Source organism: Actinia tenebrosa, unplaced genomic scaffold (genome assembly GCF_029948245.1).
Source record: "Actinia tenebrosa isolate PJP-AT-01 unplaced genomic scaffold, QUT_ActTen_1.0 PGA_scaffold12__29_contigs__length_12842862, whole genome shotgun sequence".
NCBI lineage: Eukaryota > Metazoa > Cnidaria > Anthozoa > Actiniaria > Actiniidae > Actinia > Actinia tenebrosa.
In genome coordinates, this window is record NW_028292572.1 from 8,795,001 (window position 1) to 8,821,691 (window position 26,691).

The window sequence follows — 26,691 nt, forward strand, 5'->3', positions numbered from 1 at the left end:
AACACAAGATGAATGCCGAAGGAAACCCGAACTTGACCATCGAGCAACAACATGAAAGAATCCTCGAATTAGAAAAACAACTTGAAAACATGATAAAAGGACCGTCTGAATATGGGAGACAACTTGAGCGAGAGTTGGATCTTGGATCCCGAAGAGGTAAGAGAATTATTCAAGAAAATATGAAAGATTTCGAAGGCCGTAAAGCCGAACGGATTACACAAAGACGACATTCCTTGGCGGGATATTTATCCCACCTGTCAAGACTTGTCAACCAAGTTGGAGACGTGGAACGATGCTTCGAAGCCGAAAAAATTGTTGATTATTTAAAGAAATTAGAACTTGCATGGGATTTGTACAGAAATGAATACAGTGTTTACATCGAGGAAGATGTAAGTGAAACAGAACTTTTACGAGTAAAACAACAACACGAACATGCCAAAGATAATTATCACAAGTGTGCCTATGCCGCATGCGAGCGTTTGAGACAGGCACAACAATGTCGAGAAGACGAGCAGGCGCCAGTTCGCCGACAAAGAGATAATGAGACAATAAGCCGATATTCCTACGCAGGGGGGTCTACTAAGTCGAAAACTAGATCGCTGAGCTCTTCGAAGAAACGAGAACTACAGAAAAACGCGGAATTGAAGAAAATGATGGCAGAACAAGCTGAAGAAATAGCAAAATTGGAAGCGGAAATGGAAAAGCGCAAGATAGACATTGAACTAGAGAAGCAAAAAACAGTAAGAAAACTGAGATTTGAAGCCAAGATAGCAGAAAAGGAAGCCGAATTTATGTCAGAGGATGAAGAGTCCGATCTAGAATTACCACGTGGACCATGCCTTTACACAAGCACCCCCTTGACAAAGGAAGACCAGACCACTGATTGGGTCGTGAACGAAACCACACGCATCCATGTACCGGATGACCGCGATGAAAGAATAAAACGAGAATACGAATATGAATACCAGAGAAGCTCCCAATGCCCCGAGAAGTACGATGAATATTGGAGAAACTCCCACGTTCCTAAGAGGTACGACATGCAAGAAGAAAGCGCTGACAAGAGCCACGCCCAAAACGTTATGGCCGACGAAAGATACCATTCTGAGAGACCTCGAAGAGAAGAATCCATCTTACAAGAAACTACAACCCACAATGCAATTATGCTGAAGTTGAACATGTTGCAAGCCATGCAGCCTGTAAAGTTCTCCGGAGATGCTGACGACTTCCCCAGTCTTAGAAGCCGCCTGAAAGACAATTTAGAGGACGGATTATTGACCGACGGACAAAAACTGGAGTTCTTACCGAAATTTGTCTGCGGAGAAGCGTATGAAGTAGTTCAACGAGCGTCTGGATGCAAGTACGACGATGTTGTGAAGCTGCTAGAGGAACGATACGGACACCCATCCGCGGTTGCAGCCGCATGTATCGAAAAACTGACCATTGGTCCAAAGTTAGCCCATGATGACAACAAAGGACTACGTAACTTTGCAGAACAACTTGAATCAGCATCGAAGAAGCTGGAAGGAGAATACGAAGTTGAAGCAAGCACGACGTCGAACCTGAAGCTGATCGTAAGTAGGTTGCCAAACTACCTATCAGCAAGGTGGGGAGATACCCTGTACTTCATCAGAGAGAAAGGGATGTCACCGAAGTTGAAGGACCTTGCGGCATTTGTGAAAAGACAAGCAGCAATCAAGAACGATCCCGCCTTTGTCACTACAACTTCATCACGGAACAGTGAATCGAAAACGAACACTGCTAGACCAATGAGATTCACTCACAAGGTAATGAAAGCTCAACCTCCGCTGAAAACCGCCACCTTCACGACCGACGTCAGACCTAAGGAAGCGTATCAAGCCGGTAGTAAAACAGAAAACGCAAGTACGCCGGGTCGCTGTGTCTGCTGCTCTGGAAGCCACGACCTTCTACATTGTACACAGTTCGCAAGGAAAGACATCACGGACAGATGGAACGTCGTGAAGAATAATAAACTGTGTCATGTTTGCTTGAAAGCGGGACACTTAAGAACACAATGCAAATCGAACGAGAACTGTGGATGCGGAAGTGAGCGACGCCACCACAAGCTGCTACACAACTTTCCCAGACCGAAAGCAGCCCCAGTCGACAAGAAAGCTGAAGAAAGGGAACAAAGAAAGGATCCACCGAGTAACGACCAGAGGCCTGCTCCTGAACAGAGGAAAACCGACCAGTACGCAACCAACGTACGAAATACAGACAAAAGTATACTTCTGCACGTGGTACCGATAAAGATCTCCGCGCCGGATGGAAGTGCGATAACGACGTATGGACTCCTGGACAACGGGTCCCGTGCCACCGTAGTTGACGCCGAAGTGGCAGAGATGATAGGACTCAAAGGAAGAAAGAAAAGAATATCGGTCAACACGCTGATGAATAAAGAAGAAGAAGAGTTCCAACTGGCTGAGTTCCAGATACAGTCTGCCGATGGCGAAGGACAACCAATCACAGTAGAGGAAGGGTTGATATCACAAAAATTCAGCATTTTTGAAGACCTCTTGCCTTCCAATATCGACAGAAATGCGTACCCTCATCTGATAGACATTGAAGTACCGGAAGTAGAAGTCCCGCGGGTATCTGTGTTGATTGGCAAGGATGTTGACGAAGCACACGAGATAATTGAAGTACGGAAATCTGATGAACCTACCTGTAAGCTCCAGGCTCAGAGAGGGCCCCTTGGGTGGGTCATTACGGGTACTATTGAAGGAAAAACACAACGAACGAAACTTGACTTGCACTTTACGGACATAGAAAACCTGAAGTTACGTGAACAGATAGAAAGATTCTGGAAGATAGATGACTATGGAACAAGACAGAATGTCAAAGAAAAAGAGGTGCTTTCAAGAGAAGATCTGAGAGCAGTAGCGAAGCTTGAAGAGACAACAGTGTTTAAAGAAGGACATTACGAGACCGGACTGCTGTGGAAGAAAGATGATGTGAAATTGCCAAACAATCGCGAGCAAGCTGAAAAGAGACTGTTGAGCCTCAAGAAAAGGTTTCAAAAGGATCGAGCGTTCGAAGAAGTGTATCGTGACACCATGAATGGCTACATCGAGAAAGGATACGCGCGCAAACTCTCCGCTGAAGAAACTTCGCAGATTGGACCGCGAACATGGTACTTACCTCACTTCGGAGTTACGAACGTTAATAAGCCAGGAAAAGTGCGTATTGTTTTCGACGCCGCTGCTGAACATGAAGGTACGTCATTGAACAAGAATCTGCTTCAGGGACCCGACTGCACGAACAGTCTGCTTGGCGTATTACTGCGATTCCGTGAAGACAAAGTTGCACTTGTAGCGGACATCGAAAGCATGTTCCATCAAGTCGGAGTACGTGAAGAAGATCAAGACTCTCTAAGATTCTTATGGTGGAGTGGAAATGCTGATGATCCTCCTGAAGAGTATGTGATGACAGTTCATATATTTGGTGCAAGAGACTCGCCGTGTGCAGCAAACTCAACCCTGAAGAAAACAGCGGATGACAACAGCGACGACTTCGATACTGCGACAGTTCACACTGTAAAGAACAACTTTTATGTCGATGACGTCCTAAAGTCGTTACCTAATGCGGACGCTGCAACACGCATGGCTGAGCAACTGACACAGCTGCGTATGAAAGGAGGCTTCAAGTTAACGAAGTTCATCAGCAACGACCGCGAGGTCCTAGCTGAAATACCAGAAGAAAAGAGAGCCACGTCCTTCCTCGATCTGAAACTCCAAGAATTACCAACAGAAAGAGCCCTCGGTGTACGCTGGGATGTCGAGTCAGACACCTTTGGGTTTAAAGTGTCAGAATTGCAGAAACCGAATACAATGAGAGGAGTTCTTTCAACTATTAGTGCGGTTTTCGACCCTCTAAACTTTGCAGCACCAGTGATATTGCCTGCAAAAAGAATCATGCAAGAACTGTGGAAGAAGAAGTATAAGTGGGACCAACCACTTGAAGGTGAGATCCTACAAAAATGGTCCAGCTGGAAAGAGAATCTTCCACTGCTGGAGCGAGTATGTGTACCGAGATGTTATTTTACGCGAACAAGTGAACAAAGAATTTCTCTTGAGCTTCACCACTTCTGTGATGCATCCGAGGTCGGGTATGGAGCAGTATCGTACTTGAGAGCCGAGTATCATGATGGAAGAATCGAATGCTCATTTGTGATGGCTAAGTCCAGAAACACCCCTATCAAGACCCTCACCATCCCTCGTCTTGAATTGCAGTCAGCGGTACTTGCAACGCGTCTTGACAAGACAGTGAGGAAAGAGCTAGAGCTTGATGTCCAACAAGTAACATTTTGGACCGACTCCATGATAGTTCTAAACTATATCAGAAACGAAACTCGACGTTTCCAAACATACGTCGCAAACAGAGTGACCGAAATCAGAGAGGAAACACTGCCCGAACAGTGGAGACATTGTCCAGGCAAGGACAATCCTGCAGATGATGCAAGCCGTGGTCTTGACACTGAAGAATATCTCAAGAACCAACGCTGGCTTAAAGGACCAGAGTTTCTGTGGAAGACGAAAGAGAACTGGCCTGAGAACAAGTTTGAAGAAGTTAGCGTACAAGATCTGGAAGTTAAGAAAGAAGCTTATCTGACCGTACCTGAACGCAGATCATCTGTGGAGGAACTTACAAGGAGGTATTCCAACTGGATAGTACTCCTGCGCCGAGTTGCCTGGCTTGTCAAATTCACCGAATGGATCAAGTCCCGACACGTGAAAGAGAAACGTATTTCTACTGAAGACCTGCAGAACGCTAAATTGAAGGTTGCTAGGATCGTGCAACGTGAAGCCTTTTCCGAAGAAATGCAGAGCCTCAAGAAGAAGAAACAAGTTCAAGGACACAGCCCCACAGCAAGTCTAAGCCCAAAGTTACATGATGATGGTCTACTTCGTGTTGGTGGAAGATTGGCTAAGGCACCAATTTCCCATGACGCAATGCACCCAATAATTTTGCCTCGGAAGAGTCACGTTACGACAATCTTGATACGTTACTTGCATGAGAAGAACGGACACTGTGGTCAAGAGCAAGTGCTAGCCCTCCTGAGAGAACAATTCTGGGTAATCCAAGCACGAGTTGCCATAAAAAGAATCCTCGGAAGATGTATCGATTGCAAGAAACAGAGACCTCAAACGACAAACCAAGAAATGGGTGAGCTACCAAAAGTTCGCTTAACACCATATGAACCACCATTTACCTACACAGGGGTAGATTTTTTTGGACCCTTCCATATCAAGAGAGGAAGAGGACGAGTAACCGAGAAGAGATGGGGAGCCATCTTCGTGTGCATGAACTCCCGCGCCGTCCACTTGGAGGTCGCAAAATCGCTGGAAACTGACGACTTTATCATGGTCTTGGTAAGGTTCCTGAACCGAAGAGGTCACGTCAAAGAAATAAGATCGGATAATGGAACAAATTTTGTCGGGGCGGACAGAGAAATCAAGGAAGCCATTAAAGAGATAGACTCCCGCAAGATTGTGGGGGAGCTGATGGAACGCGGATGCAAATGGGTATTTCACCCACCAGGAGCTCCACACATGTCAGGTGTATGGGAACGGCTTGTGAAAACTGTCAAGAGAAGCATCAAAGCCATAATTGGACAAGAGACAGTCAACGAAGAAGTGCTACATACCGTATTTACCGAGGCGGAGCGCATTTCCAATGGCAGACCGCTAACTCGAAATCCGCCGAATCCTGATGATGACGAACCGTTAACTCCGAGTCATTTCCTGAACGTCCGTCCAACCACCAACCTACCCTCTGAGATGATAGACGAATCGGACAAATACAGCAAGAAACGATGGAGACAAGCACAGTTGTTAGCCAACCATTACTGGAAGAGATGGTTGAAAGAATATATACCCTCACTGCAAGAGAGACAAAAATGGCGACAACCAAAGAGAAACATACAGATTGATGATTTGGTGCTGGTAGCTGACGAAAACCCTACAAGGAACAAATGGCCGTTAGGCAGAGTTACTAAGGTGTTCCCAGGAAGTGATGGTTTGGTTCGAAGTGTAGAAGTGAAGACTAAGGAAAACAGCTACCGACGTCCAATCCACAAGTTATGCTTGCTGGAAGCCGAAGATGAAGATGACGTTTGAACCAAGAGACTCAGACTTTGCGTTTATAATTTAGTCGAAACTGTTATAGTATGAACGTTTTAGTATAGACCGTTCATAGGGGGCGGAATGTTATAGCTTATGCATGATAGAAGCGGGTTCCCTGTGGAAGAGAGAAAAGGAGCTCGTGGGAATGGGACAGAGTTGATATAGGGAAGAGTAGACAAGTTGTTGTTTTTAAAAAATGAATCCGGAATTCGAATGATTTTATCTTCAGGACAGCACATATGTGTAAGTATATTGATTCCGTTTTTCTTGGACAGAATATATTCTCATATAAGGTTTTGCAATTGTCATTCTAGCGAATCGTGAAAACCTGAACTCGTGAAAACCTGAACTCGTGAAAACCTGAAATCGTGAAAACCTGAACTCGTGAAATTAATCCTGTAACGTGGAATTGTGAAATCATTGACTGACTGAACTCTGAATAAACTGATAATCTAGAACTTGAACGTCACGCATCTTGACTATAGTCCTCGAGATAATCTAGAACCACTACACTGAACTTAAATCCTTTATTCACTGGTCTTCCTCGCCATTTGCTTAGACTACTCAATCTATGGTTTTAAGCTAATTAAGCTGTACGTCCAACGTCAAAAGCCGATTTTTTAAGCGGCACTATATGTGTTTAAGCTTAATAGGCAAAGAAAATCTTAGCCCTCTTGATTAAGACTAAGAGCATTTTGAAGTCTTTGTTTTACTCTAACCCTCACGAGATTAATTTCAAAATGCCAAAATCGCATATTTCCAACTTTTCTGCTTTCCATTGCTTTCCACTGTTATTTCCTTCAGAACTAGAGCTACTCTTTTCGCGCCAAGTTTTCTTCATTAACAGAGAACATTAAGCCAAGAAACTTTGATTAGGATTCAATATTCGGGAACTCCAAGTTAAATATTCATTATTCACAAGCTAATCAGTCTTTGGAAAATGAATGAAAGGAATAGTGAGTGCTGAATATTAATGAGATATTTGGCGTCTCGAATGAGAAAAAAGTAGCACCAGGTGGATTAGTTAGCGAGGTGTCTGAAAAGCGCATTATTTTTCTTAGAATTGCAATCAAGGGAATTATGATTTACGAAGATTAATTCCATAATTGTAGTTTTCAAAAAAAACTTAAAGAACCTTGAATACGGGGTTTGATTTCAGGAAACGAAAGATCCTTAAACCTGTCAGAATGTTGGAGGTTTTATTCGCATAAAAATATAAAAATAAAAGAGAGAGAGAGAAAGAGATTGTTGAAAGATACGCACATTCTAAATGTTCTAGATTATTGCCTGATATTCATCTTCAGCATCACCTGTATTTCCTTTATATTATGATATTTATGTTCGCAGGTAAATTAAATATATCTGAAGTCTTTTGTTCTAAGTTGATCGCAGAAAAATTTGCATGTCTAAGCATGATAATTATGCTTCCTTTTCGCTAAGCACGGCTATGGTCAAGGCATGCTTTTTTCCCGCGCGTGTAGGATCTGATCTGATCTTTTGACCTGACTGAACTGACCAACTGAACCCAACCAGCCCTTCAACCCACAAATTCTCCATGTTTTAATCCGCAATCTTCATGAATATTAAACGACACATGAAATTTTAAAAGATCTGGCCTGTCACTTCAATTAACTGAATGAACATGTTACTACTGGTTCTTTTACTCGTCCGCCTTTTATTCAAAACAACAATCTTTAGAAAATCCTCATTTTAAAATACAATATAGAATAATGGCTGATTTCTTTCAGCATGGAGCATTGCTCTCTTTTAACTCCCATTGCGATTAATTCCTATCCTCCTACCGTGGCTAAAAAAGACAATACAGATTCGAAAAAGAAAAAGTAGGGCATATTTATATAGTTTTGACGAGTACTCATCAACTTATGATTCTTCTTCCGACGTCTTCATCAACATCGAAAAACCCATTTCAATATCCCGAAGAAAGAAATATATATTGAGTCTAGGTTTGTGAATAAGTCGATATCTCCTGAGGCTTTTCTCTTATTCATGGTTCTTAAGTAACTCTAACACAAAATATACGTTTTTCTGTAGTAATTCTGACTTTGAGTCACAGAATTCTGGAGCTAACTTTTCGAAGACAATATCAACATAAACAGCTTATAGAAGTCTAGTCCTTACATTACTTTCCAGCAAACACCTAAAAACGCGTCAGTATAAATTTAAACAGGTGCAATTACGAATACACAAATCAAAAAAATAAACTAAAAAAAAAAAAAAAGAAAAAGAATATGAGTGATACCAATAAATTTATTTATTTAACGTGTGCTAGTTTTTCTGTTGTAAGAACTTCGTTGTTGTACGTTTATTTCTAGAGGCCGACATGGCCACAGTGTAGCATTGTGGTGTGGAAGAAAATTCGAAAATTGCCGTAAGCTGGATAACCACAATAAACTGGCCACACAAAACAACAATTTCTAGTTTTTCTGACAGCAAATATGTTTACTTATCGTTAAAACATCAATTGTACTTTTTTCATAAGAAATATCATTCCAAAAAAATAAAATAACAAATTGAAGACTGCGAGGAACGTCAGACTAAAACTGCTCATTTATCATTTGAATGAGACAGAATATTATTTCATCTGTTAATGTCTTCCATTAAAAGCTTGATATTTTTCTCTTTTTCAATAACTGATAGTAAACGAAAACTATTCTGAAATGTCGCTGTTATATATGATGATGATCTTTAACCGTGTTTTTGAGCCCTACAATTTATGATTTTGATTTATTCCCAAAGTAGTTCAGATTTCGGCTTGATCCTTTTAAGAGTTCATTTCCAGAGAATCCGGTTTTATGTCTCGTCCTTTTTAAAAACCAAACAGCTTTAAGGATTTTTTTGTTGGATTTACTAAAGAAAATAGGGTATATAGCGCTTAGGTATAACTTTCAGACCATTTTTGACATTATATTGCTTTGTCGATCTCTGCTCTTGTCAGGATGTAAAACTTATTTGAGTAAGACGAAGTTGAGTATAGTTTTAACCGCCTCTACTTTATTTATTTTTAATTTAAAGTGAATGCAACCAAAGTTATTCGATTTAGATCTGAATCTAATTTTTTTTTAAATAACCAAATGGCCACGGTAGATCACAAAAAGCCACATTGATATCGGTGCTAAGGAAACTTAACTCAGGAGTTGCAATTTGGTGATATTTTATAGACATAATTTCTTTGCCAGTATTTCTATGATATTTTAAAAAATGGTAAAAATACTAGTCAAAAGAGTATTTCAAGAACTTCAATAATTCTGCCTATATTCTCGTTGTTTTTGAATGTGTAACTATGGTGAGATATTTGAAATTTAGCTATGCGGACTTGAAGCATCTTGGACAGACTACAGGTGTAAGACTCGAAAAAATAAATGATTCTTAGAATTTCAAGTTATAAGAAATAATATGAAGCATTAGTTTTTGCTATTGGAATAATTAGTCACCCAAGCGGTGAATAATGTTTTGGATTTTGAAAGGTTAGAAAATTTTTGATCAAAAAGATTTGACAAGTTCTGAAGGACAAGGAAAAACGCGAGACATTGCAAAGCCGAATTTGTCTTCTTTTTATGCAAATTCAAATTGTTTGTAATCCCATTTGCGTATTATGTTATTCAAAAAATTTTTACTTCTGGTTTTATTCTTTTCTAAATATCAGTTGTATTTTTTTAATAGATCTTTTTTATAGATTCGAACACTGATGTCTTCAAAACAATTTCTATACGAGCACTGTAGAGTTTCTTCGACAAAGGAATAATCGACCAGGTTAGCAGCAGTTAGGCGGAGTCGCGGAGCGCCGACAAAGCCAAAAATCGAAAGTCAAAAAACATCAGGGGGGGGTGGGTTTTTAGAGGTCGGTAACCCGCCCTACAGGGGGTCTTGCGCGATCGGCCGACACGCGAAATGTGCCTAACTGCTGCTCTGTTGGGGTCGCAAACAGAGGGAAAGATATCCTTTAGATATACATGGCATCCGTCAACGACATTCAAAACGAAACTGTGCGCAGGCTGGGAAATCAGGTGATGGATAGCTCAGATGCGGATTTTGTCTTCGCGACGTTTATGGAGGGAAAGACAGACAAGACGATGAATCACGAGATGGCTGAAAAGATAATCGACAGAATGCCGGACGGCGACTACCGTTTGGAGTTGACGTTCGTGAAGTATTTGGACGGCGAGTGGGTGATAGAAAAGGGCCGTAATCCCATCAGGGCGTCTGGTAAGCAGAGTTTGTTCGTCTTGAATAAGCAAACGAGACCAGGGGCATTAGAGGGGATTGACATGCTATTCTATGAGGTCGCTTACCCGGTTACCGTTGTCATTTACGGCGCGTACGAGATCGAGGAGCCAGACGTTAAGAAGTTGCGACCAATGCGACATCCGGGTAATTGTGTTGCGAAGTTGGTAAGAGAGTTCTTTGAAGATTCCTCTCGTGGCGGTAAGCTTACGCCAAAAAGAAGTGAAGTCATCAGGAAATGGGAAAGAGATACTAATAAAACCGGAGGTACCATCAAAAACATCAAGAAGTTAGAGACGGCTTTAGAACGCCGCATACACGTGAAGGACATCACTGACGGTTGCATTTACGAAGGGACGAAAAAATATGGAGGTAGAGGTGCCCCTATTGTCATCTACCAACACAATGGACACGCTTGGCGAGAACTTAGGTTCCCTAAGAAAAAGGAAACCAAAGTTTATAAGACGTCGCCGTTGGCAGAATTGGTCCACGAGAATTCCGTTTGGTTGATGGACGCGGAAGGAAGTCAGTTCATGACGCAGGATGGTACTCTCTACCGCCCTGAAGTAGAGCATCAACGTATTCAAAGTGCGTGTGCGACATTAGGGGAAGACTTTTCAGACGAGGTCTTAAGCAGCCGTAGTTTGGACTTCCTAGCTGCGAAGAAAAGAAATGGATGGAAGTCCACGCCTAAGGAATTTGGAGACATAGCCAAAGCCTGCGTAGAGCACGGCCATGGAGGTCTGTGGAACATGGAGTATGACGAGAACGAATACGTCTCCTTAGACATGAAACATTGTTACCCTGCCAGTTTTAAAGGCCTCGGGGATTGCAAGGAGTATTACGACCGCTACGGGCATCCGGATTCGCAGTTCTTTCGTGTGTCTTTGCCAGGTAAATATGACGCTCCCAAGTCTACGGGGTTCGTGCGGTTGACCACGTGGAAGTTAGCAAAGGGCTTACATCCGATAATTTACGCGTGGTATGGGAAACATCTGCAGGAGAAAGAATGGATTCCCATACCCCTGCTGAAGTTTCTCGAAGAGCGCGAACTGCTCACGTACACAGCGCATGAAGCCATATTGTGCCGCTCCGCGTTTACGCAATGGTTGCCAGAGCATAATCCCACTGCTAGAATTGTCATAGGCAAATTCACCCAGGGTGCAAAAGAAGGAGAAAAGCACATGCAAAGGCGTTTGATAACCGACGACGGAGAGTTGAGCTTCCTCGTAAAACGTGCACATGAGCAAGGAACGATGGTGTCCGTAGAGAAGTGGAATTATTTCATAGAAGGTAAAGGTGAGCAACGATGGAATGCGTTGTGCTATTATCAAGATCATCGCCCGCAATATTACCATTTGCGCGCCAGCATGCTCGCATATGCGCATATCAATCTATTGTCAATGCTGTTGCGGTTCGACAAGGAGGATATCCCGCGCGTGGCTACGGATTCCCTCTACGTGAAGCCCGAAGTGTTAGAAAAAATGCAAGAGTTTTACACAGCCGATGAACTCGCGGAAAGTGGTCAATGGCGTGTGAAAGATGAAGAGATAAAAGCCTGGAGAGAACGTGTGGAATACCACGGGAAACACGTAAAAGGTGCCACCGTCCCCACCGTGGAGCCATTGCCATCCGTTGTGGACCCCATTTCTTACCAACGCTTTTCGTACCTGTACGGGCCGGGAGGCAGCGGTAAAACCACCAGGGTTTTGGAATTATTCCCCCGCGTGAAGGTGTTAACGCCGACGCACCGTCTGGAGAGGGAATTGACGGAGATGGGTTACGACGCGCAAACGTACCACAGCTTCTTTCGCTGGAACGGTCAAAAGTGGGTGCCGGAAGCAATACGCGACATACCCCCGGTGATATTATGGGATGAGATTTGCACCGTGCCATTAGAGATCTTACAGGAATTCGTAGACTTCCTCCGCGGAAAGTGTCAAGTTATATTTGCCGGAGATCCATGCCAACCTCCTCCCATTTGCGGAGAAATGCCCCATAAATGGTTAAAAGGAATGGTAGACCATGCAGAGGAAATCAACGCCGACTACCGCAGTAAGGACGAAGTGAGAAACTTAAAGGCGGCATTGAGGGGCCTCAGTGATGCCGAGCAAAACAAAACGCTGCGTAAACGCATCCGGGCGAAGTCTTACGAGGACTTCCTTCACGCGTGGCATCCAGAGGATTTGGTGTTGAGCAGCAAGCGCGCAGCACAATCGCGAATACAGAAAGATTTGTTAAGCGTACACCGCGAAAGATTCCCAAGCCATTTGGTGCCCGTTTGCTATAAGCCTCGCGATACCCGCATGCAGAAGCGTGACGTGTGGGTGCCAGGTACCGACGTCAAACTGCGAAACGCGGTAACTCATGATAAAGCCTGGGTGCCTATGGGAAAGGTTGAAAAAATAAACTCCCATCCAGATTGGCGCTTGGGATATCGTATGACAGTCCACAGCGCGCAAGGGCTTACCATAAAAGAAACCTTATGGATCATAGACCAGCGGTTATGTTGGAGTAATTTTATATATACCGCTGTGAGCCGTGTGGAGCATGCCAAACAGTTGCGGAGGGCTTGGGGTCCGCAATTGCGTTACGATAAAACGCCAGAAGATATAGCAAAGGAGAACATTGCTAAGAAACTCCTTCGCTATAAGAGACACGACGAAGGAAAAAATATGACGTTCGACCTATGTGTAGACGACGTCTATAAGAAAGGGGCACGGTGTGCCAAGTGTAACATACCTCTACTATGGAGGTTTGACCCAAATGACGATCAGCAGTTCTCCGTGGATCGTATAAATAATAAGCGCGGGCATTGCAGAGGCAACGTAAGACTGACATGCCTAGAGTGCAATCGGGCGCGTGGTGCTGCGCTACTCTGAGTCTTTGGGGACTATGAGCAGCTCTTCCATGACAAATCCACGACTCGGGCCATTTAGGTAATACAACACGGGTTGCCCTTCCTTGGTGACGGACTTTGAAATCTCATACGTTTCCAAAGACCAGTTAGGATCCGTGGCTCTCTTGCTGCCACCTTCGAGTTCCCCCGGCTGATAGAGGTATCTGACCACTATGTCGCGGGGTAGCTTTTTTTCCTTCAGTCCGACCGCCCTCGAACTTCTGACGTAGGACTTGTGCTCCACGTGTTTCTTTTTTATGGCATCCCTGGGTTTTATTCCCGTAGCCCTGGCCGCCTCGTTGTTCAAAGCCGCGACGACCTGGGGAAGCCGCTGAGTCCATTCCCTGTTGCGTTTGGAGGGATCTTCCAGCTCTTTCCAATACTGGTATCCAAAGAGACGCTCGGCCAGGGTCTTATTGAATCTTTCAACGATGCTCTGACCCCTGTGGTACTCTGCTTCGGCTCTCCTAATCTTAGTGCTGTGGTCTTTCAGGGTTTTGGTAACCACGCCCATGAACTCTGTCCCCGCATCCACTTGCAGCAGCTTGGGCCATTTCAAGATGCGCTTATAAATCCTACCTAGGGCTTCTGCGACTTCTCCAGAATCCTTGCTGGTTATGGGTTCGGCGTCCTTGTATCTGCTTGCGATATCGACTACGGTCAAAGCGTATCTATAGGTCTTCTTTCTCACCTTGTCATGTGGTAAGAAAAGCAAATCTGCCTGATGAACTTCATTGGGGGCATTTACGGTGAAGCTGGGCCTGGGAATGTACTTGGGCACGGGAAGATAGACCTGCCAGAGGGTTTGTTTTCTTAACCAGTTCTTAGCCGTTTCTTCTGATACCCTGGCCGCGGTCGCGAGTTTCTTGATAGCCGACGCTCCTCTCCAATAGCCTTCAGGCCCATAGTAAATCCTTTTGAGTTTATCCTCTACGCGGCCCATTATATGAATTCCAGGACAAGATTGATCTTGCGTCCGTTAAAATCCACCGTCTTTCCGTCCACCTTAATGGTGATGTTTATGCTTTCTACCAAATTAGACAAGTCATAGCTCAAAGAAATGGGAGTGTATTCTACCAGATCGAATGGATTACCTTTGGGCAGGAACTTAGACATAAGAGAAGACTTTTCTCCATTGTTGTAACTATGGACTAAATCGCAATAGACTTCGTAAGAGGATGCGACTTTCCATTTCACAGGTATGGCTGTGTTGGTAATTGTCTTGCCCGAGGCACATAATAAAGATCCCAATGGGTCAGACTTTCCAAAAGTCATTGAATAATTTGACATATTATGTTTGAGGGTCATTTCGTGCGGCAATCCTGTGGTGAGAGTATAACCGTGTTTTGCTAATTCCTTGGCCAGTGTGATTGGCGTATAATGTCCATCGGGCAGCAATACGGCTTGATAGTTAGATCCTCCTGTATGCTCAGTGACTATGCCCCTAATCAGGTTATACCAAGAATTGTACAAAGAGCAACTAACCAGCCGGACCTTATGGGCTTTGATGGGAGGATTCAAGTAAGTGGTAAAGTCATTCTTGTCGCTTTCCAAAAAGACGATCATTATATTCTAGGCGCCAAAGGCGCCACTAGAGGCTAAGCGCAGCTTAGACTAAATACGCCAAAGCTACGCCTCCCGCCAGCCCTGCGACTCCTACAAAGACCAATTCATTGTCTTTTTGTTTCTTAGAAGGCTGGTAGTAATTCTTGAACTGAGGCTTTCTTAACCCCGTTAATGCCGCGGGGTGCGCCTGCGCATAGAGCTTAAAGGCGTAGTCTGTGTTTTCGAAGTTCTTATCCGCCTGCATTTTGTCTTGGTAGTTCTTGTCCAACCAATCCCTGTAAGCTTGTCTTTTTTCATTCCAAGCTGCCACGTCCCGCTGATATTTCTCCAGCGCTAAATCATGCCTTTTCCTTTCGGCGGCCAAATCTCCGCTGCGATCACCTCTAACTAATCTATCCAAATACTGACCACCATAATTAGCTCCAGTGAATGCTAAAGCTGCAATAACTCCACCTGCGACCACGCTAGCCATTTATATTAGACGAAAGCAAAGCTTACGTCGTCGGCAGGTACTTTTCCTTCCGTAGGTAATCCTTTACCATGATAGCCCCGCCTACGGCAGCGGTCATCTTAGCAAAATTAGCGAAGCTCTTACTTGGGTCTTCAGTAAAGTCTTCTTTGAGCACTTTCTTACCTACCCAACCAATACCCGCAACGATGGAAGTAATAATAGCTGCTTCTTCAACAGTTTTCAACAACGCGGTCGACATTATATTACAAAGCGAGAAGGAAAATCTAGGTCGCCGCGGGTGATAAATTTACTCCATTTCAGGGATCTTACTTTTTCTAACCTCCACAGGTGCGTGATATGTTGGTGGTTCTACTTTTGGCTTCGTAGCCCGCCATTGTAAGTAAAGGCTGCCTGCTGCTATAGCGACTCCTAACGCGCCGATGACGTACCCAGGATTAATAAAGGATTCTTCTTCTTTCTCTTCCACCTTTTCTTCTTTTTTGGCTTTGTTCTTCCTGTTCATCTCCGCGAGCTTCTTTCCGGCAGCGACTCTGCCTGGAGATTTAGCCTTGGTAATCTTGGTATCTTCTACGGGAGCCTTTTCTGGTTGTTCTTCGGTGCCACTCATCTTATATCTAAGGACTTGAAGGACTTGACAAGTAACTTGATGACGACTTGACAATGACTTGGCAATGACTTGACAACGACTTGACTAAGTACTTGAGGTGACTTGACAACGACTTGACAATGACTTGGCAATGACTTGACAACGACTTGATTAAGTACTTGAGGCGACTTGATCAGGTACCTCAGCAAGTGCCGCCTGGAAGACCTTTTCGACTTCTCTATCCTTCTTGAAGTCCTTCCAAGATGTTCCGAAGGAACCTAGTACCTCCTTCAAGTCGACATGCTGAGCTACGTGAAGTGCCGCAGAGGCGACTGCCATTAACTTACCGCACTTCAAAGACAACCACCCGCAGGTTATCTTAAGTTCTTGGGCGATGACATAGTCCTCGCTTATGTCCTTCCGCAGTTGCTCCACGTCGTCTATGGGCAGTGCAAGTCCAAGCAATTTAGTCGCAAGTCGGATAGCGGAGTCTGCTACGGCGTCCGTGGTCTTACTTGCAAGGGCGGCCTCATACCTCTTATGGAACTTCTTGACTTCCTCTTCTGACAACTTATTAACTTGCTCATGGGTAAGTTCCTTGCCTATCATTTCTTTACACTTCCCAGAAGACACAAGGATGTTGAGTTGTTCCTTAAGGTTACTTTCGTCTAACTGCGCGGGGACTTCATCTAAGAGCTGCTCAATGTCCATATATGTTAATGGAATACGGAAACCTCAAAGAGAAGATCATCTTGGAATGTTGGTGCGTTTTTAAATGCCGCATGTATTCGTGTAACTGTTCCTTGCTTATCTCACCGCCGTAGTCGCTTAAGATGGTTTCCAGGTCAGACTTACTTGGAGTATAAAATACTACGAGAGAGCCTATGTTTTCCCTGAAGGGCTTAGAGACACTGGTAAGCTGCTGGGAAAGCAACCAAACGCTGATATTGTCGTGTCTACCGCTGAAGGCGAGCTTAACGAGCTCGGAGGTGCGCTTTTTTACGTCGTCCCCGCAGGCAATGTCATCCAGTATGAGTAAAGTCTGTGTATCTTTAGGGAATTGCTTATGCCAGAACTTCAAATGGCTGGATAACTCGTTAGGGTCTAAGATATCTACAAAGAAGTCGTCATCTTTCACTCCTATGCCCGTCCAGGTGCGGTTATTCACGTAGGTGGGGCATAATAGCACGATGTAGTCGAAGCGGTATCTAAAGGGTCCTAATAGCTGCTCCACGACGAACTGGGTCTTTCCGCAGCCGGTGGGTCCTACTATCAGAGCATTGCAGGGAATATGGTTCGGATCCATTATATATACGATGGACCCAGTGGACGCAGTTAGAAGGATTGCCACCGACGCAAAAGATAAAAGAGACACCATAGAAATGCAAAGGGAGGAGATCGATCGGCTGAAAGAGCGCGTGCAGGAGTTGTACGATGAAATGTGCGGTCTGAAGCGTGCAGAACGGTTTGGCGCGCTGATAACGATGGCAACGTGGGCTAAGGAGTCCGTTAAGGACTTCATGCGATATCCCCTGTAGAATGTTGACAATAAGGTTAAATCTTTGTTAAGTATATGTGGAAACTATTCCAAAGAATGCCTCAGAATGTTGACGTTTAGGTTAAATCTTTGTTAAGGATGCCTGGAAACTATTTCAAAGAGTGTCTCAGAATGTTGACGTTTAGGTTAAATCTTTGTTAAGACGTGCCCTTCAAAGGGGTTGTTATTTTTATTTATTATTATTAAATATCCCTAATTATTCTTAATAATAATAAATAAAAATAAGAATGGGATTTGAGACTCTTTGCACAAACCCAACTTTACTATTTTAAGCCGCCTACTAATCCTTACGGGCTTTCCACATATACTTAACAAAGATTTAACCTTATTGTTAACATTCTGAGACACTCTTTGAAATAGTTTCCAGGCATCCTTAACAAAGATTTAACCTAAACGTCAACATTCTGAGACACTCTTTGAAATAGTATCCGGGGCAAAAGAGTCCATTAAGGACTTTATGCGGTATCCCATATAAGGGTTATTAAATCCTTATTATATATGGAGTGTGAGCGGTGTAACAAGGAGTTCAGCAGCAAGCAAATGTTAAAATACCACCTGGAAAAGAAGGTGTGCGCTAAGAAGGCACGCGAAAGGCGTCGTAAGGAGTGTAATCGCCTCTTTAGCAGCGCGCAGATGTTGGATTACCACGTTGATAACCGCGTTTGCCTAAAGAACGTATGTGAGCGCTGCGAGGAGGACAAGAACGACGAATGGCATCGACATCGGTGCCGCGGCAATTACGACCTACTGAGCGTAGCCTGTGAGGAGCACGGCGACGTTGCTGCACGATGTTGCCCAAAGGAAACCCAAAGGAAGTTAACGCGCCGGAAGAAGGAAATTGACCAGCGCTTTGCGGAGTTTGACTGCGTCGAAGGCGTAAGGTGGGAAGATAGGGAATATTGGGAGGCAACCTGCGAGCGTTGCGGCTGTCAAAGAAGTGACCAACATGTTTGGCAGTGTCTCTACGACGGTCAAGGCGGCTTTAAGGAGTACTTAGATCGCTTTGAGGCCTGGCATGCCGGCAATGAGGCGGCAAGGAAAGCCCGTAGAAGTTAGAAAGGACCTAAGATAGTAAAGTAGGGTTTGCGCAAAGAGTCTCAAATCCCATTCTTATTTTTATTTATTATTATTAAGAATATTCGATAATAATGAATTAAGGATATTTAATAATAATAAATAAAAATAAAGACCCCTTTTAAGGGCGCTTACATAATCTAATAATAATAAATAAAAATAAAGACCCCTTTTAAAGGTATATGCTAGCCTACGCAGCTGCCTTTCTGGGAGGCATTCTAATTACCCTTTCAATATATGGACTGTATTACTTGCGAACTACCTGCCGACTGCATTACCCCTCGTAAGCCGCCGCGTAAAAAATACACCTGCCTTCATTGCGACAGGGTATTTCTTGAAGGATCCTTTGTGGGGCATTGGTGCTCCGCGGATCCTAAAGCGCAGCGGACTTTAGCAGACATTACGAATGCAGAGGACTCTCGGGCTCATACTTGACTACGTCAAATACCCACCTGCCATCCTTTTTACCATGGCTCATAACGTGGGTAACATCCTGCCCTTCGATGGCGTACCTTATCCTATCGGGCGCCCAAAGGGTGTATGTTCTTTTTTTATTCTTTAAGACCAAACGCAGGCGGTCCAAGTCTTCAAAGACCACATAATTCTTTATCTCGTAAATCTCCCCCACCTGCAAATCCCTCCAGTGCGTTTGTATGAACTTTAACTCGTTAAATTTATCCTTGTCCATATATTCTATGAAATATCTTTAAGTGTGTTGCCAAAGTCTCCGAGGTTTTAAAGCCCTTACAACACCACCTGCAGGGAATTCGTAGGTGTTCAGCATACGTAGTGATCTCCCTGCAGATTTCGTCGTAGTCGCTGCTTACGAGCACCTTATAGCCGTTTTTTTCATACCTCTGTAAGAGTAGTTGCTGATCCTCAGATAACCTGCCATTGCCTTTCGGGGTCTTTAGCTCTATGCAGAATCCACAGTAATGTGTATGCGCATTCAAGATCATTAAGTCGGGTTGGCCGCGTTGATAGCCCTTCTGCCAGCACTTTATACGTTTGCCAACCGAATCCTGCAGTTCACCCAGACCAGGGGCTATGAGCATTTGGGGGTAAAACTTGCGGATGTAATCAACGACTTTCTTATGTAAGTCGAACTCATTTTCTATTTTGAATACCAACTTGTTGGGGCCGTCAAAGCGCTTGTCTATTGCATATTTACCCGTCTTACGCAGCGCGGGTAGGACTTCCTCAAAGACCCAATCACGAAACTCCACAGCTTTGGGTAGTTTGGAGCTAAATATCAGCTCGTACAAACCAGGTTCGGATATAAACACGGCATTTGGTTGCGTAGTAAAGGAGCGGTGATTCGCAGCCCCTTGTAGATCAACCCATTTTTTCTGGTATTTCTCAGATACGTGTGCTCTAATTGCATCTCTAGGGCGCTCATAGCCCAACGCCAAAGCCACCTCCTTCGCTTTAAAGTACAAAGTTTCGCCTTGCACTATGCATTGCAGTTTCGTACCGTTGTTTTCAAATACGCGTAGCATCGTATATCTAAGAAATATTTTAACCTTAATATGCAACACTTTTAAGTTGGTTCATTTCTACGCTTAGCTGCGCGTCAGACACGACGAAGATGTACGCGTTTACTTTGAAGTCAGTAGCGGTTCCTTTAGTGCGTTTGATTTCCAATGTGATGCCGTCCTGCGTATTTACCAGCCGCAGACCTTGCCCGTGCATGGTTTCATCATTCGTCGTGCGCATGTCAATCCACAGCGCATACTTATCCTTAAAGAATTCCTCAGGGTTAATTTGATCGCCAAACTTACGCGCAACTTCCTGGTACATATCCGCGGGTTTTATTCCCTGGGAGTAAACCTTGTTTGGAACACCGTTTATGCTAATACCCACGTTGGTGATGTTAGGATTAAAGAACGCTTCGGAGTCGCGCTTACCGGCTTCGTATGTCTTCGCGAACACCAGCATTATACCCGTGAGACTTCTTCGGGGAATGTTAATGCTTTGGTTAATGACCTCGTCGCCGTTGTTTTGAAAGCTAAACGTCTTATACATCACCACGTGGTCGTAAAGGAATGCCTTTCCGGCGCTATATTCCATACCCGCACTTCGAGCCAGCTCCTCAGAGTAGACTGTCTCGTACTGTAATTCCAAGTTAGTTATCTTGTAGGGATCAACAGCCCCGCTAATTGCGCTGTCCATGCCTCCAATGACGTTCGTAGTGTCCGCCAAGGTTACTTCAAACTGTAACTCGGATAACTGCCTGGGGTAATACACGCCATGGTTCGTAATCACTTCAAAGTCCAAAGGTATGACGTACTTGCTACCATAAGCGGTCTTTACCCTTGTTGCGTCTGCTACTGCGGTCGATCCGCTAGCTTCCGTAGGCGCCGGGTCGGTGTCGCTGCGAAGCTGACGTAGGATAACGCTTCCGATTCCCTGCTCTATCTTTTGTGCACGGTCAAAGGCTGTTAGCCATAAATCTTTGTACGTGGTGTACAGATCGTACCTATTTAAGTCTAAGAGGGATTCCCCGGCAAACTTGATTCTCATCTTAGAGACGAGGTTCCTACCCACATTATTGACGGCATAGCGCTTGTCTGCGGTATCTGGCTGCACCGCTAAGTCGAACCTTAGCGCCAAGGTGCCAGGAACCAATACTAGGTTATCCGTTAGGCGGGGAACGCCCACATACAGCGTTTCTCCAGGCTTTGCGCTGCTGGGCGTGAATGTGACCCGGTGAAAGGTGCGTTCTGCTTTCAGCCCGCCAACCTGCTTAGGTAATACGTTGGGATTTAACTTTGAGCTTATCATATATAATGGAAGTAGAAGGAACGGATTTTGATCCCCTTACCGAAGAAGGTCAAGTTGATATTAATGACGAAGAATATGAAACCCTGCTTCCTGATGACAATGTAGACGGACGAAGTCTCTTTGAGAAATTGCTGAACAAGTATGGCGTCAGGGCCCGCGATGCTATGCGTTCTTTGAGAGATAAATTCAAGTCTAAGAACCCCCACACGCCCATTCCAGAATACTTACAAATGGAATCCCTTGGCGTGCGGTCGGACTTAATGGCGGACCTCATCGAGGACCTAAGGGAGCGATACCCAAGCCTAAACCTGGCTCTCTTAGACTTCCAAATAGGAGATAAAGGGCAGGTTCAAGTTAGAGAATCGGGTAGGGAAAAATGGTATAACCTGTATCAAAGGAAGAATTCCAGCCTGCTTAATAACCAGCTTCCAAAAGGAGTCACGAATGCGCTGGGAACGCCCAACTTGACGATGCAGCGAGGCTCGACTAGGGAGGAAATGCGACTGGATTTCAATGAGGTCTTTGAGGCGGCAGCTAGATTACCGGCCTTTGCAGGCGGCCATGGAACATACGAAGAATTAAGGGCGCAAGTAGGAACGCTAAGTGAGTCACTCCAAACCAAGACAGAGGAAGTTGCTACGCTGAACTCTCAAAAACGGGAATTGGAGGCCAAGATAAATAAAATACGGACCTTACCAGCACGCCTTGCCGAGCAAGCCTCTTCTGCATATGATTTAGCGGAAGCGCAACGAGAATTGGCCGAGATTACTAGCCGAACGGAGGCAGTTAATAACGACTTAGAACGAATCACCAGGGAGCGCGAGGACCTCTTAAGGGCAAGTGAGGATTTGGCGGCTCTTAAGGTGTCTTTCCAGAATCTAGAGCTGGAAAACGACGTCCTCGAAGAAAGATTTAAGGAAATGGAAGACGAATTCATGAGGGGAAACCAAGCTACTGTTGAAAGTCATGCCGCCGAAGTTGCCGACTTTCGGCAGCGGATATCTAAGTTGTTAGATGAAAAGACCACTGCCGTGAAGGACTTTCAGAATGCCTTTAGCCGCTTGGCTGGTAAGGATGAGCAGCTAGTACGCATAGGAAATGAATTAGTGGAGAGTCACGACAGGGAAAGGCGTATTATAGCACAAATGGCTGAAAAGGATCTGGAAATACGACAACTTCAGGAGACCATCGAAGACCTGCAGGGTCGAATAGAGCGGCAGCAGGAAGTAGCTGTGGACCAAACTCGCTCCGAAGAGGAAAGGGAGGCTGCTAGGAAGGAAGTAGATACGCTTGAAATACGCCTTGCGGAATTACAAACGCAAATAGAAGGTAAGGAAAGGGAGCTGGGGCTTACCACCAAGGAAAAGGTAAAAAGAGCTCTGGTGAAGTATGGTATTCCGCTGGCATTTGCGGTTGCTATTTCGAGCGTAGTAGGAGTTATCCTATCCACGCTTAAGGCTACAGGCGCGGGCGTAAAGAAATTAGGCAGTGGACTAACGGACTTGGGAAAAAAGATGGCAGCCGGTCTTCCTGGGCTGCTGGGTTCGGTTGTTTCCTTGGCACTTAGGGCCGGCGGAGAACTGTTGAAGTTCGTGGGGAATAACATTTGGATCCTCGTAGTAGCTATTGGAGTGGTACTCCTGAAGAAGATGAAGGGTTAATCTTATCCTCGTGTATTACTGGTGGCTTATCGTTGTCGGGCGCCCGAGGCGTTCTCGACTGGGGATAAGTAAAGATAGTATTCGCGCCGCCTTGATAATGCGGAACTAGCGGCAGCACGCTCATGGTGCTAATGGGCTTGTGATTCCAAGTGGCATCCGTTGGGGAATCTCTTGACGGGGCGGCATTTATCCGAAGGTAGGCAACGTCGTTGGGGAGAACTTGTAACTTCGCATATTGGCAATTGGCTATCACGTGAAAAGTTACCGGCGTTAAGTCTTCTCCGCTTCTTGGAGGGGGCTCCGACGAGAAATGGGCTGGGTTCCTATTATTATCTTTTTTTCTGTAGGGTAGTAATGGATGGTCATTCTCATCAACGATCCTAAACCCGACATTACACGAATACCCCGTCGAAATGCTAATGGTACACATGATCAATCCCAGGCCCCCAACCTTTACCCACAGCCCGGTGTCATGCCAATGCTGTTCTAAGTAGTCCTTCTCCTCCAAAAAATGTAGAAACCAATCTTCCTTCGCGTGTGGGTTCATATATTTAAAGACTAAGCGCCGTAAGAGTGCTAATGGTTGCGTGGTTATAAACCGTATCTCTCTGATTTTCTATACTATTTATGCAAACGCTCCCGGTGTCATCTACGCGCATTTGCAGCTTTACCTTCCCATGGCAATCGGCGACCATGTGGAAAGTCCAAACCGATAGATTTTCGGCACTGCTGGGGTTGGGCTCTACGGAGAAATGCGCAGGCTCCCTGTTGTTTGTCTTATTTCTCATAGGCTGCAGTACGCCATTCTCATCCAGGAACCTAAAGCCGACGTTGGCGTGACTACTCGTGCCAATGCAAATACTACAAAGGATTAACTTCTTTCCTGAGTAGTTCAGGTCCACAGACATCCCCGTGACATCAACCCAAGATGCCTGGTTGTATTTTTTCTCGCCTGTGTAAGTCGTATAAACACAATCTACTCCAGCTACGTAGGGGTTGTTCATCGCCATATATAATAACTTAGACCAATGCTTGTAACTGCTACGCCGGCCTTTAGTAGGTTATGGTCATATTCCTCGGGTATGGTTGGCATAACCTTCTTTTGAGGCTTCTTCTTTGGTTCGGGTTTTTCTGCGTGTTCCTTTTTTGGTTTCTCTACGAAGTGAGGAATGCCCTTGGTCATGTCAGAGTTCACGTCATTCACCCCAAACTTCATATCCTTAGTAGCTTGTCGAAGTTTGTTGTTGTAACCCACGATGGAATCGGCGTTGATGACCAAATTATTTGGCATTAGCCAACAACCAGGCGACAAAGCGTAATCCAGTCGCACTTTAGACTGCTGCACTGCAAGTTGATATCTCTGCACCGACTTAGAGATCGCATTCTCAATAACAGCGCTTTCGAAGAGGACAAGGAATACTTGTTGCGTTTCCTGCGACGCACCGGAGGCATCTACGATGGGGCTGCGAGTGCTAACCTGGGCCCCTAGAATGCAGTAAACAAAGGCTTCAATGCTTCGATTAATCCTTGCTAGGTTTTTCAGTCCAATGCCCTTTGCGGCAAAGAAAGGCGCCCAAGGATATTTCTCTTTGCTTTCTATGAAGTAAATCAAGTCACCTTTTGACGCTTTACCCCCTAAGTCGGAGAATTCCCATCTGCTAGGATACCCCATACCCGGAGTTTCTATGCTGGCGCCAACATACGAAGCATAGGTGTAAGTCTCTCCTAAACCATGGGCGGCACCCTCTTTGTTGCGAAAATCAGGGTTGGTAAGCTTAAACTCATTCCTTAATCGCTCCCATGCGACTTTGTCATATTTGTTATCCTTCGGCTTAAAGATAGTGTCACTAGGAAGCGGTGCTCCTAACTCAAACAATATCCTACGAATAGTAAAAGCAACATGAAATCGCAGGAAAGGAATATGGAACATGTCCGCGGCTATACCGCATCCTTTAGTAGCAGCCCAGACAGCAAAGTTTAACTGCTGCGGCCAATACCGCATGTTGGGACCTGATAACCATTCTCTGGATTCTTTCCCTGAGGTATGTTTCATGGCAGTTTCTCTAAAGATGTCTCTGACTTTTATTTTGAAAGTCGTAGAACCCACGGGTATTTCTAAGGAGGTAACCATCTTAGCAAAGTCATTTGCGCCGCCTTTGTTATCGTAAAATGGGTAATCCTCCGTTGCCGGTAATAAATTCTCTGGAAAATTAGGCTGCCTTTCTTTATGCTCGGGTTTTGGGTTCTTTGGCTCCAAGTCCGCATTGCTGTACATCCTGGAGCCTTCACAGTAAATCCCATCGGGTCTTCTTTCAAACTTACTAGGGTCTGCATGCGGAAACATCTTCCTAAATGCTCTCCAGTTGGCATAATCCCGGTTGTCGTGATGTGGCTGCTCCTCAATATCATCCCCAAAAGCGTCGTACATTAGTATATAATGGATGTTATACCTTCAGCACCTCAGTTGTACCCAGATGTTCCCAATTATCACGCTACCACTAAGGATACAGGTCCTAACGAATTAAACGCCGAAAACTTTAGGCTCAACAAAGCAAACTTAATCCTGGCTTACTTGGAAGGGCAGACAAAACACTACGAAGAGGTCAGGAAAAAGTACGCCAGAGCCCGAAGCATACTACATAAAATCGCGATAACTTCCGGCTCCATGTCCGTGGCGTTAACAGGCACTGGCGTTGCTACTTCGCTTACCGGACCTGGAATAGTCGTTGGCGTTCCTTTGGCCAGCGTTGGAGCCGTCTGCGGCATCGTTTCCGCTGTTACGACAGGCATTATGAAGCAATTGTCCGGTAAGATATCCAAGCACGACACACACATAGCCCTAGCAAGAGCAAAGGCTAACACCATCGCCGACTTAGTCTCCCAAGCTCTGCGGGACCGCCGCATAGACGACACGGAGTTTTCTTTGATCCTCGCGGAGGAAAAGAAATACGGCGAATTAAAGTCGGGCAATAAAAAAACCATCGTGAAAGATCTTTCCGAGGAATCTCGCAAAAAGATCTACCAGGAGGCAAAGGAAGATCTACAAAGAAAACTCGCTCAGTAGACATCTGCTTTGAAAAGAACGTAGGTGGATTTCGACTGCACATTTCATCTTCTCGGAATCCATTCTAATAGGGGGTGGTTGGGGTCTATTTTGTAAAATATTTCGTAAATTACGTCAGGATAATAGGGAATATCCTTATCCAACCGACAGAATAACCACTCGGCCCTTTGCATATCTGGAATATGAGGAATACGCCTACCGGTAATTTCAGACAAAAGATAAGGAATAGCTTTGTAATATTTCCCTAGCTTTAATTTTTTCAACGTTTTCCGTAAACTTTGCGGGGTTGGCTCTTCTAAATGGTCTATGATTTTCTTCTTTACTTCGTCGCTTAAATATATCGGATGTAAACCTTGGATATGACTCATCCAGTCTCGGAAGTATTTTATTCTCTTATATGGGGTCTTCGTACGACCTCCATTGGCGTAATACTGCTCTTTGGTAGCATTTGGTACGGCATTACGAATATTCTTACCACATTCGTAACACTGCGCTGACGTGTCGTCTTCTATTTGCATTTTTTTACCACAACACCAAAAGGGTTCTGGCTTGGGTATATTAACTTTGAATCTTAGGCAAATCACACAGAAGTCATTGGCGAACTTTTTACATTCATGCATCGTATATCCGACAAATATTTTA

The 26,691-nt window shown here is 44.7% G+C and overlaps 2 protein-coding genes across 2 annotated transcripts in view; one reads left to right on the forward strand and one right to left on the reverse strand.

Moving 5' to 3' along the window:
- The window catches only part of LOC148912208 (cytoplasmic polyadenylation element-binding protein 2-like), a gene marked incomplete at its 5' end in the record, with an annotated part of 40,377 nt that overhangs the window by 11,596 nt on the left and 2,090 nt on the right, over positions 1–26,691 (reverse strand). The window lies entirely within an intron of this gene.
- On the forward strand, positions 9–6,607 carry LOC148912210 (uncharacterized). Its single transcript, XM_089028140.1, has 2 exons — positions 9–6,386; positions 6,458–6,607. Exon 1 carries the CDS (start codon positions 9–11, stop codon positions 6,135–6,137), a length of 6,129 nt encoding a protein of 2,042 aa, XP_088884266.1. The 3' UTR covers positions 6,138–6,386; positions 6,458–6,607.

What these genes read in the sequence shown, in the direction of transcription:
- LOC148912210 (XM_089028140.1), top strand. Translation starts at nt 9, where the DNA reads ATGAATGCCGAAGGAAACCCGAACTTGACCATCGAGCAACAACATGAA.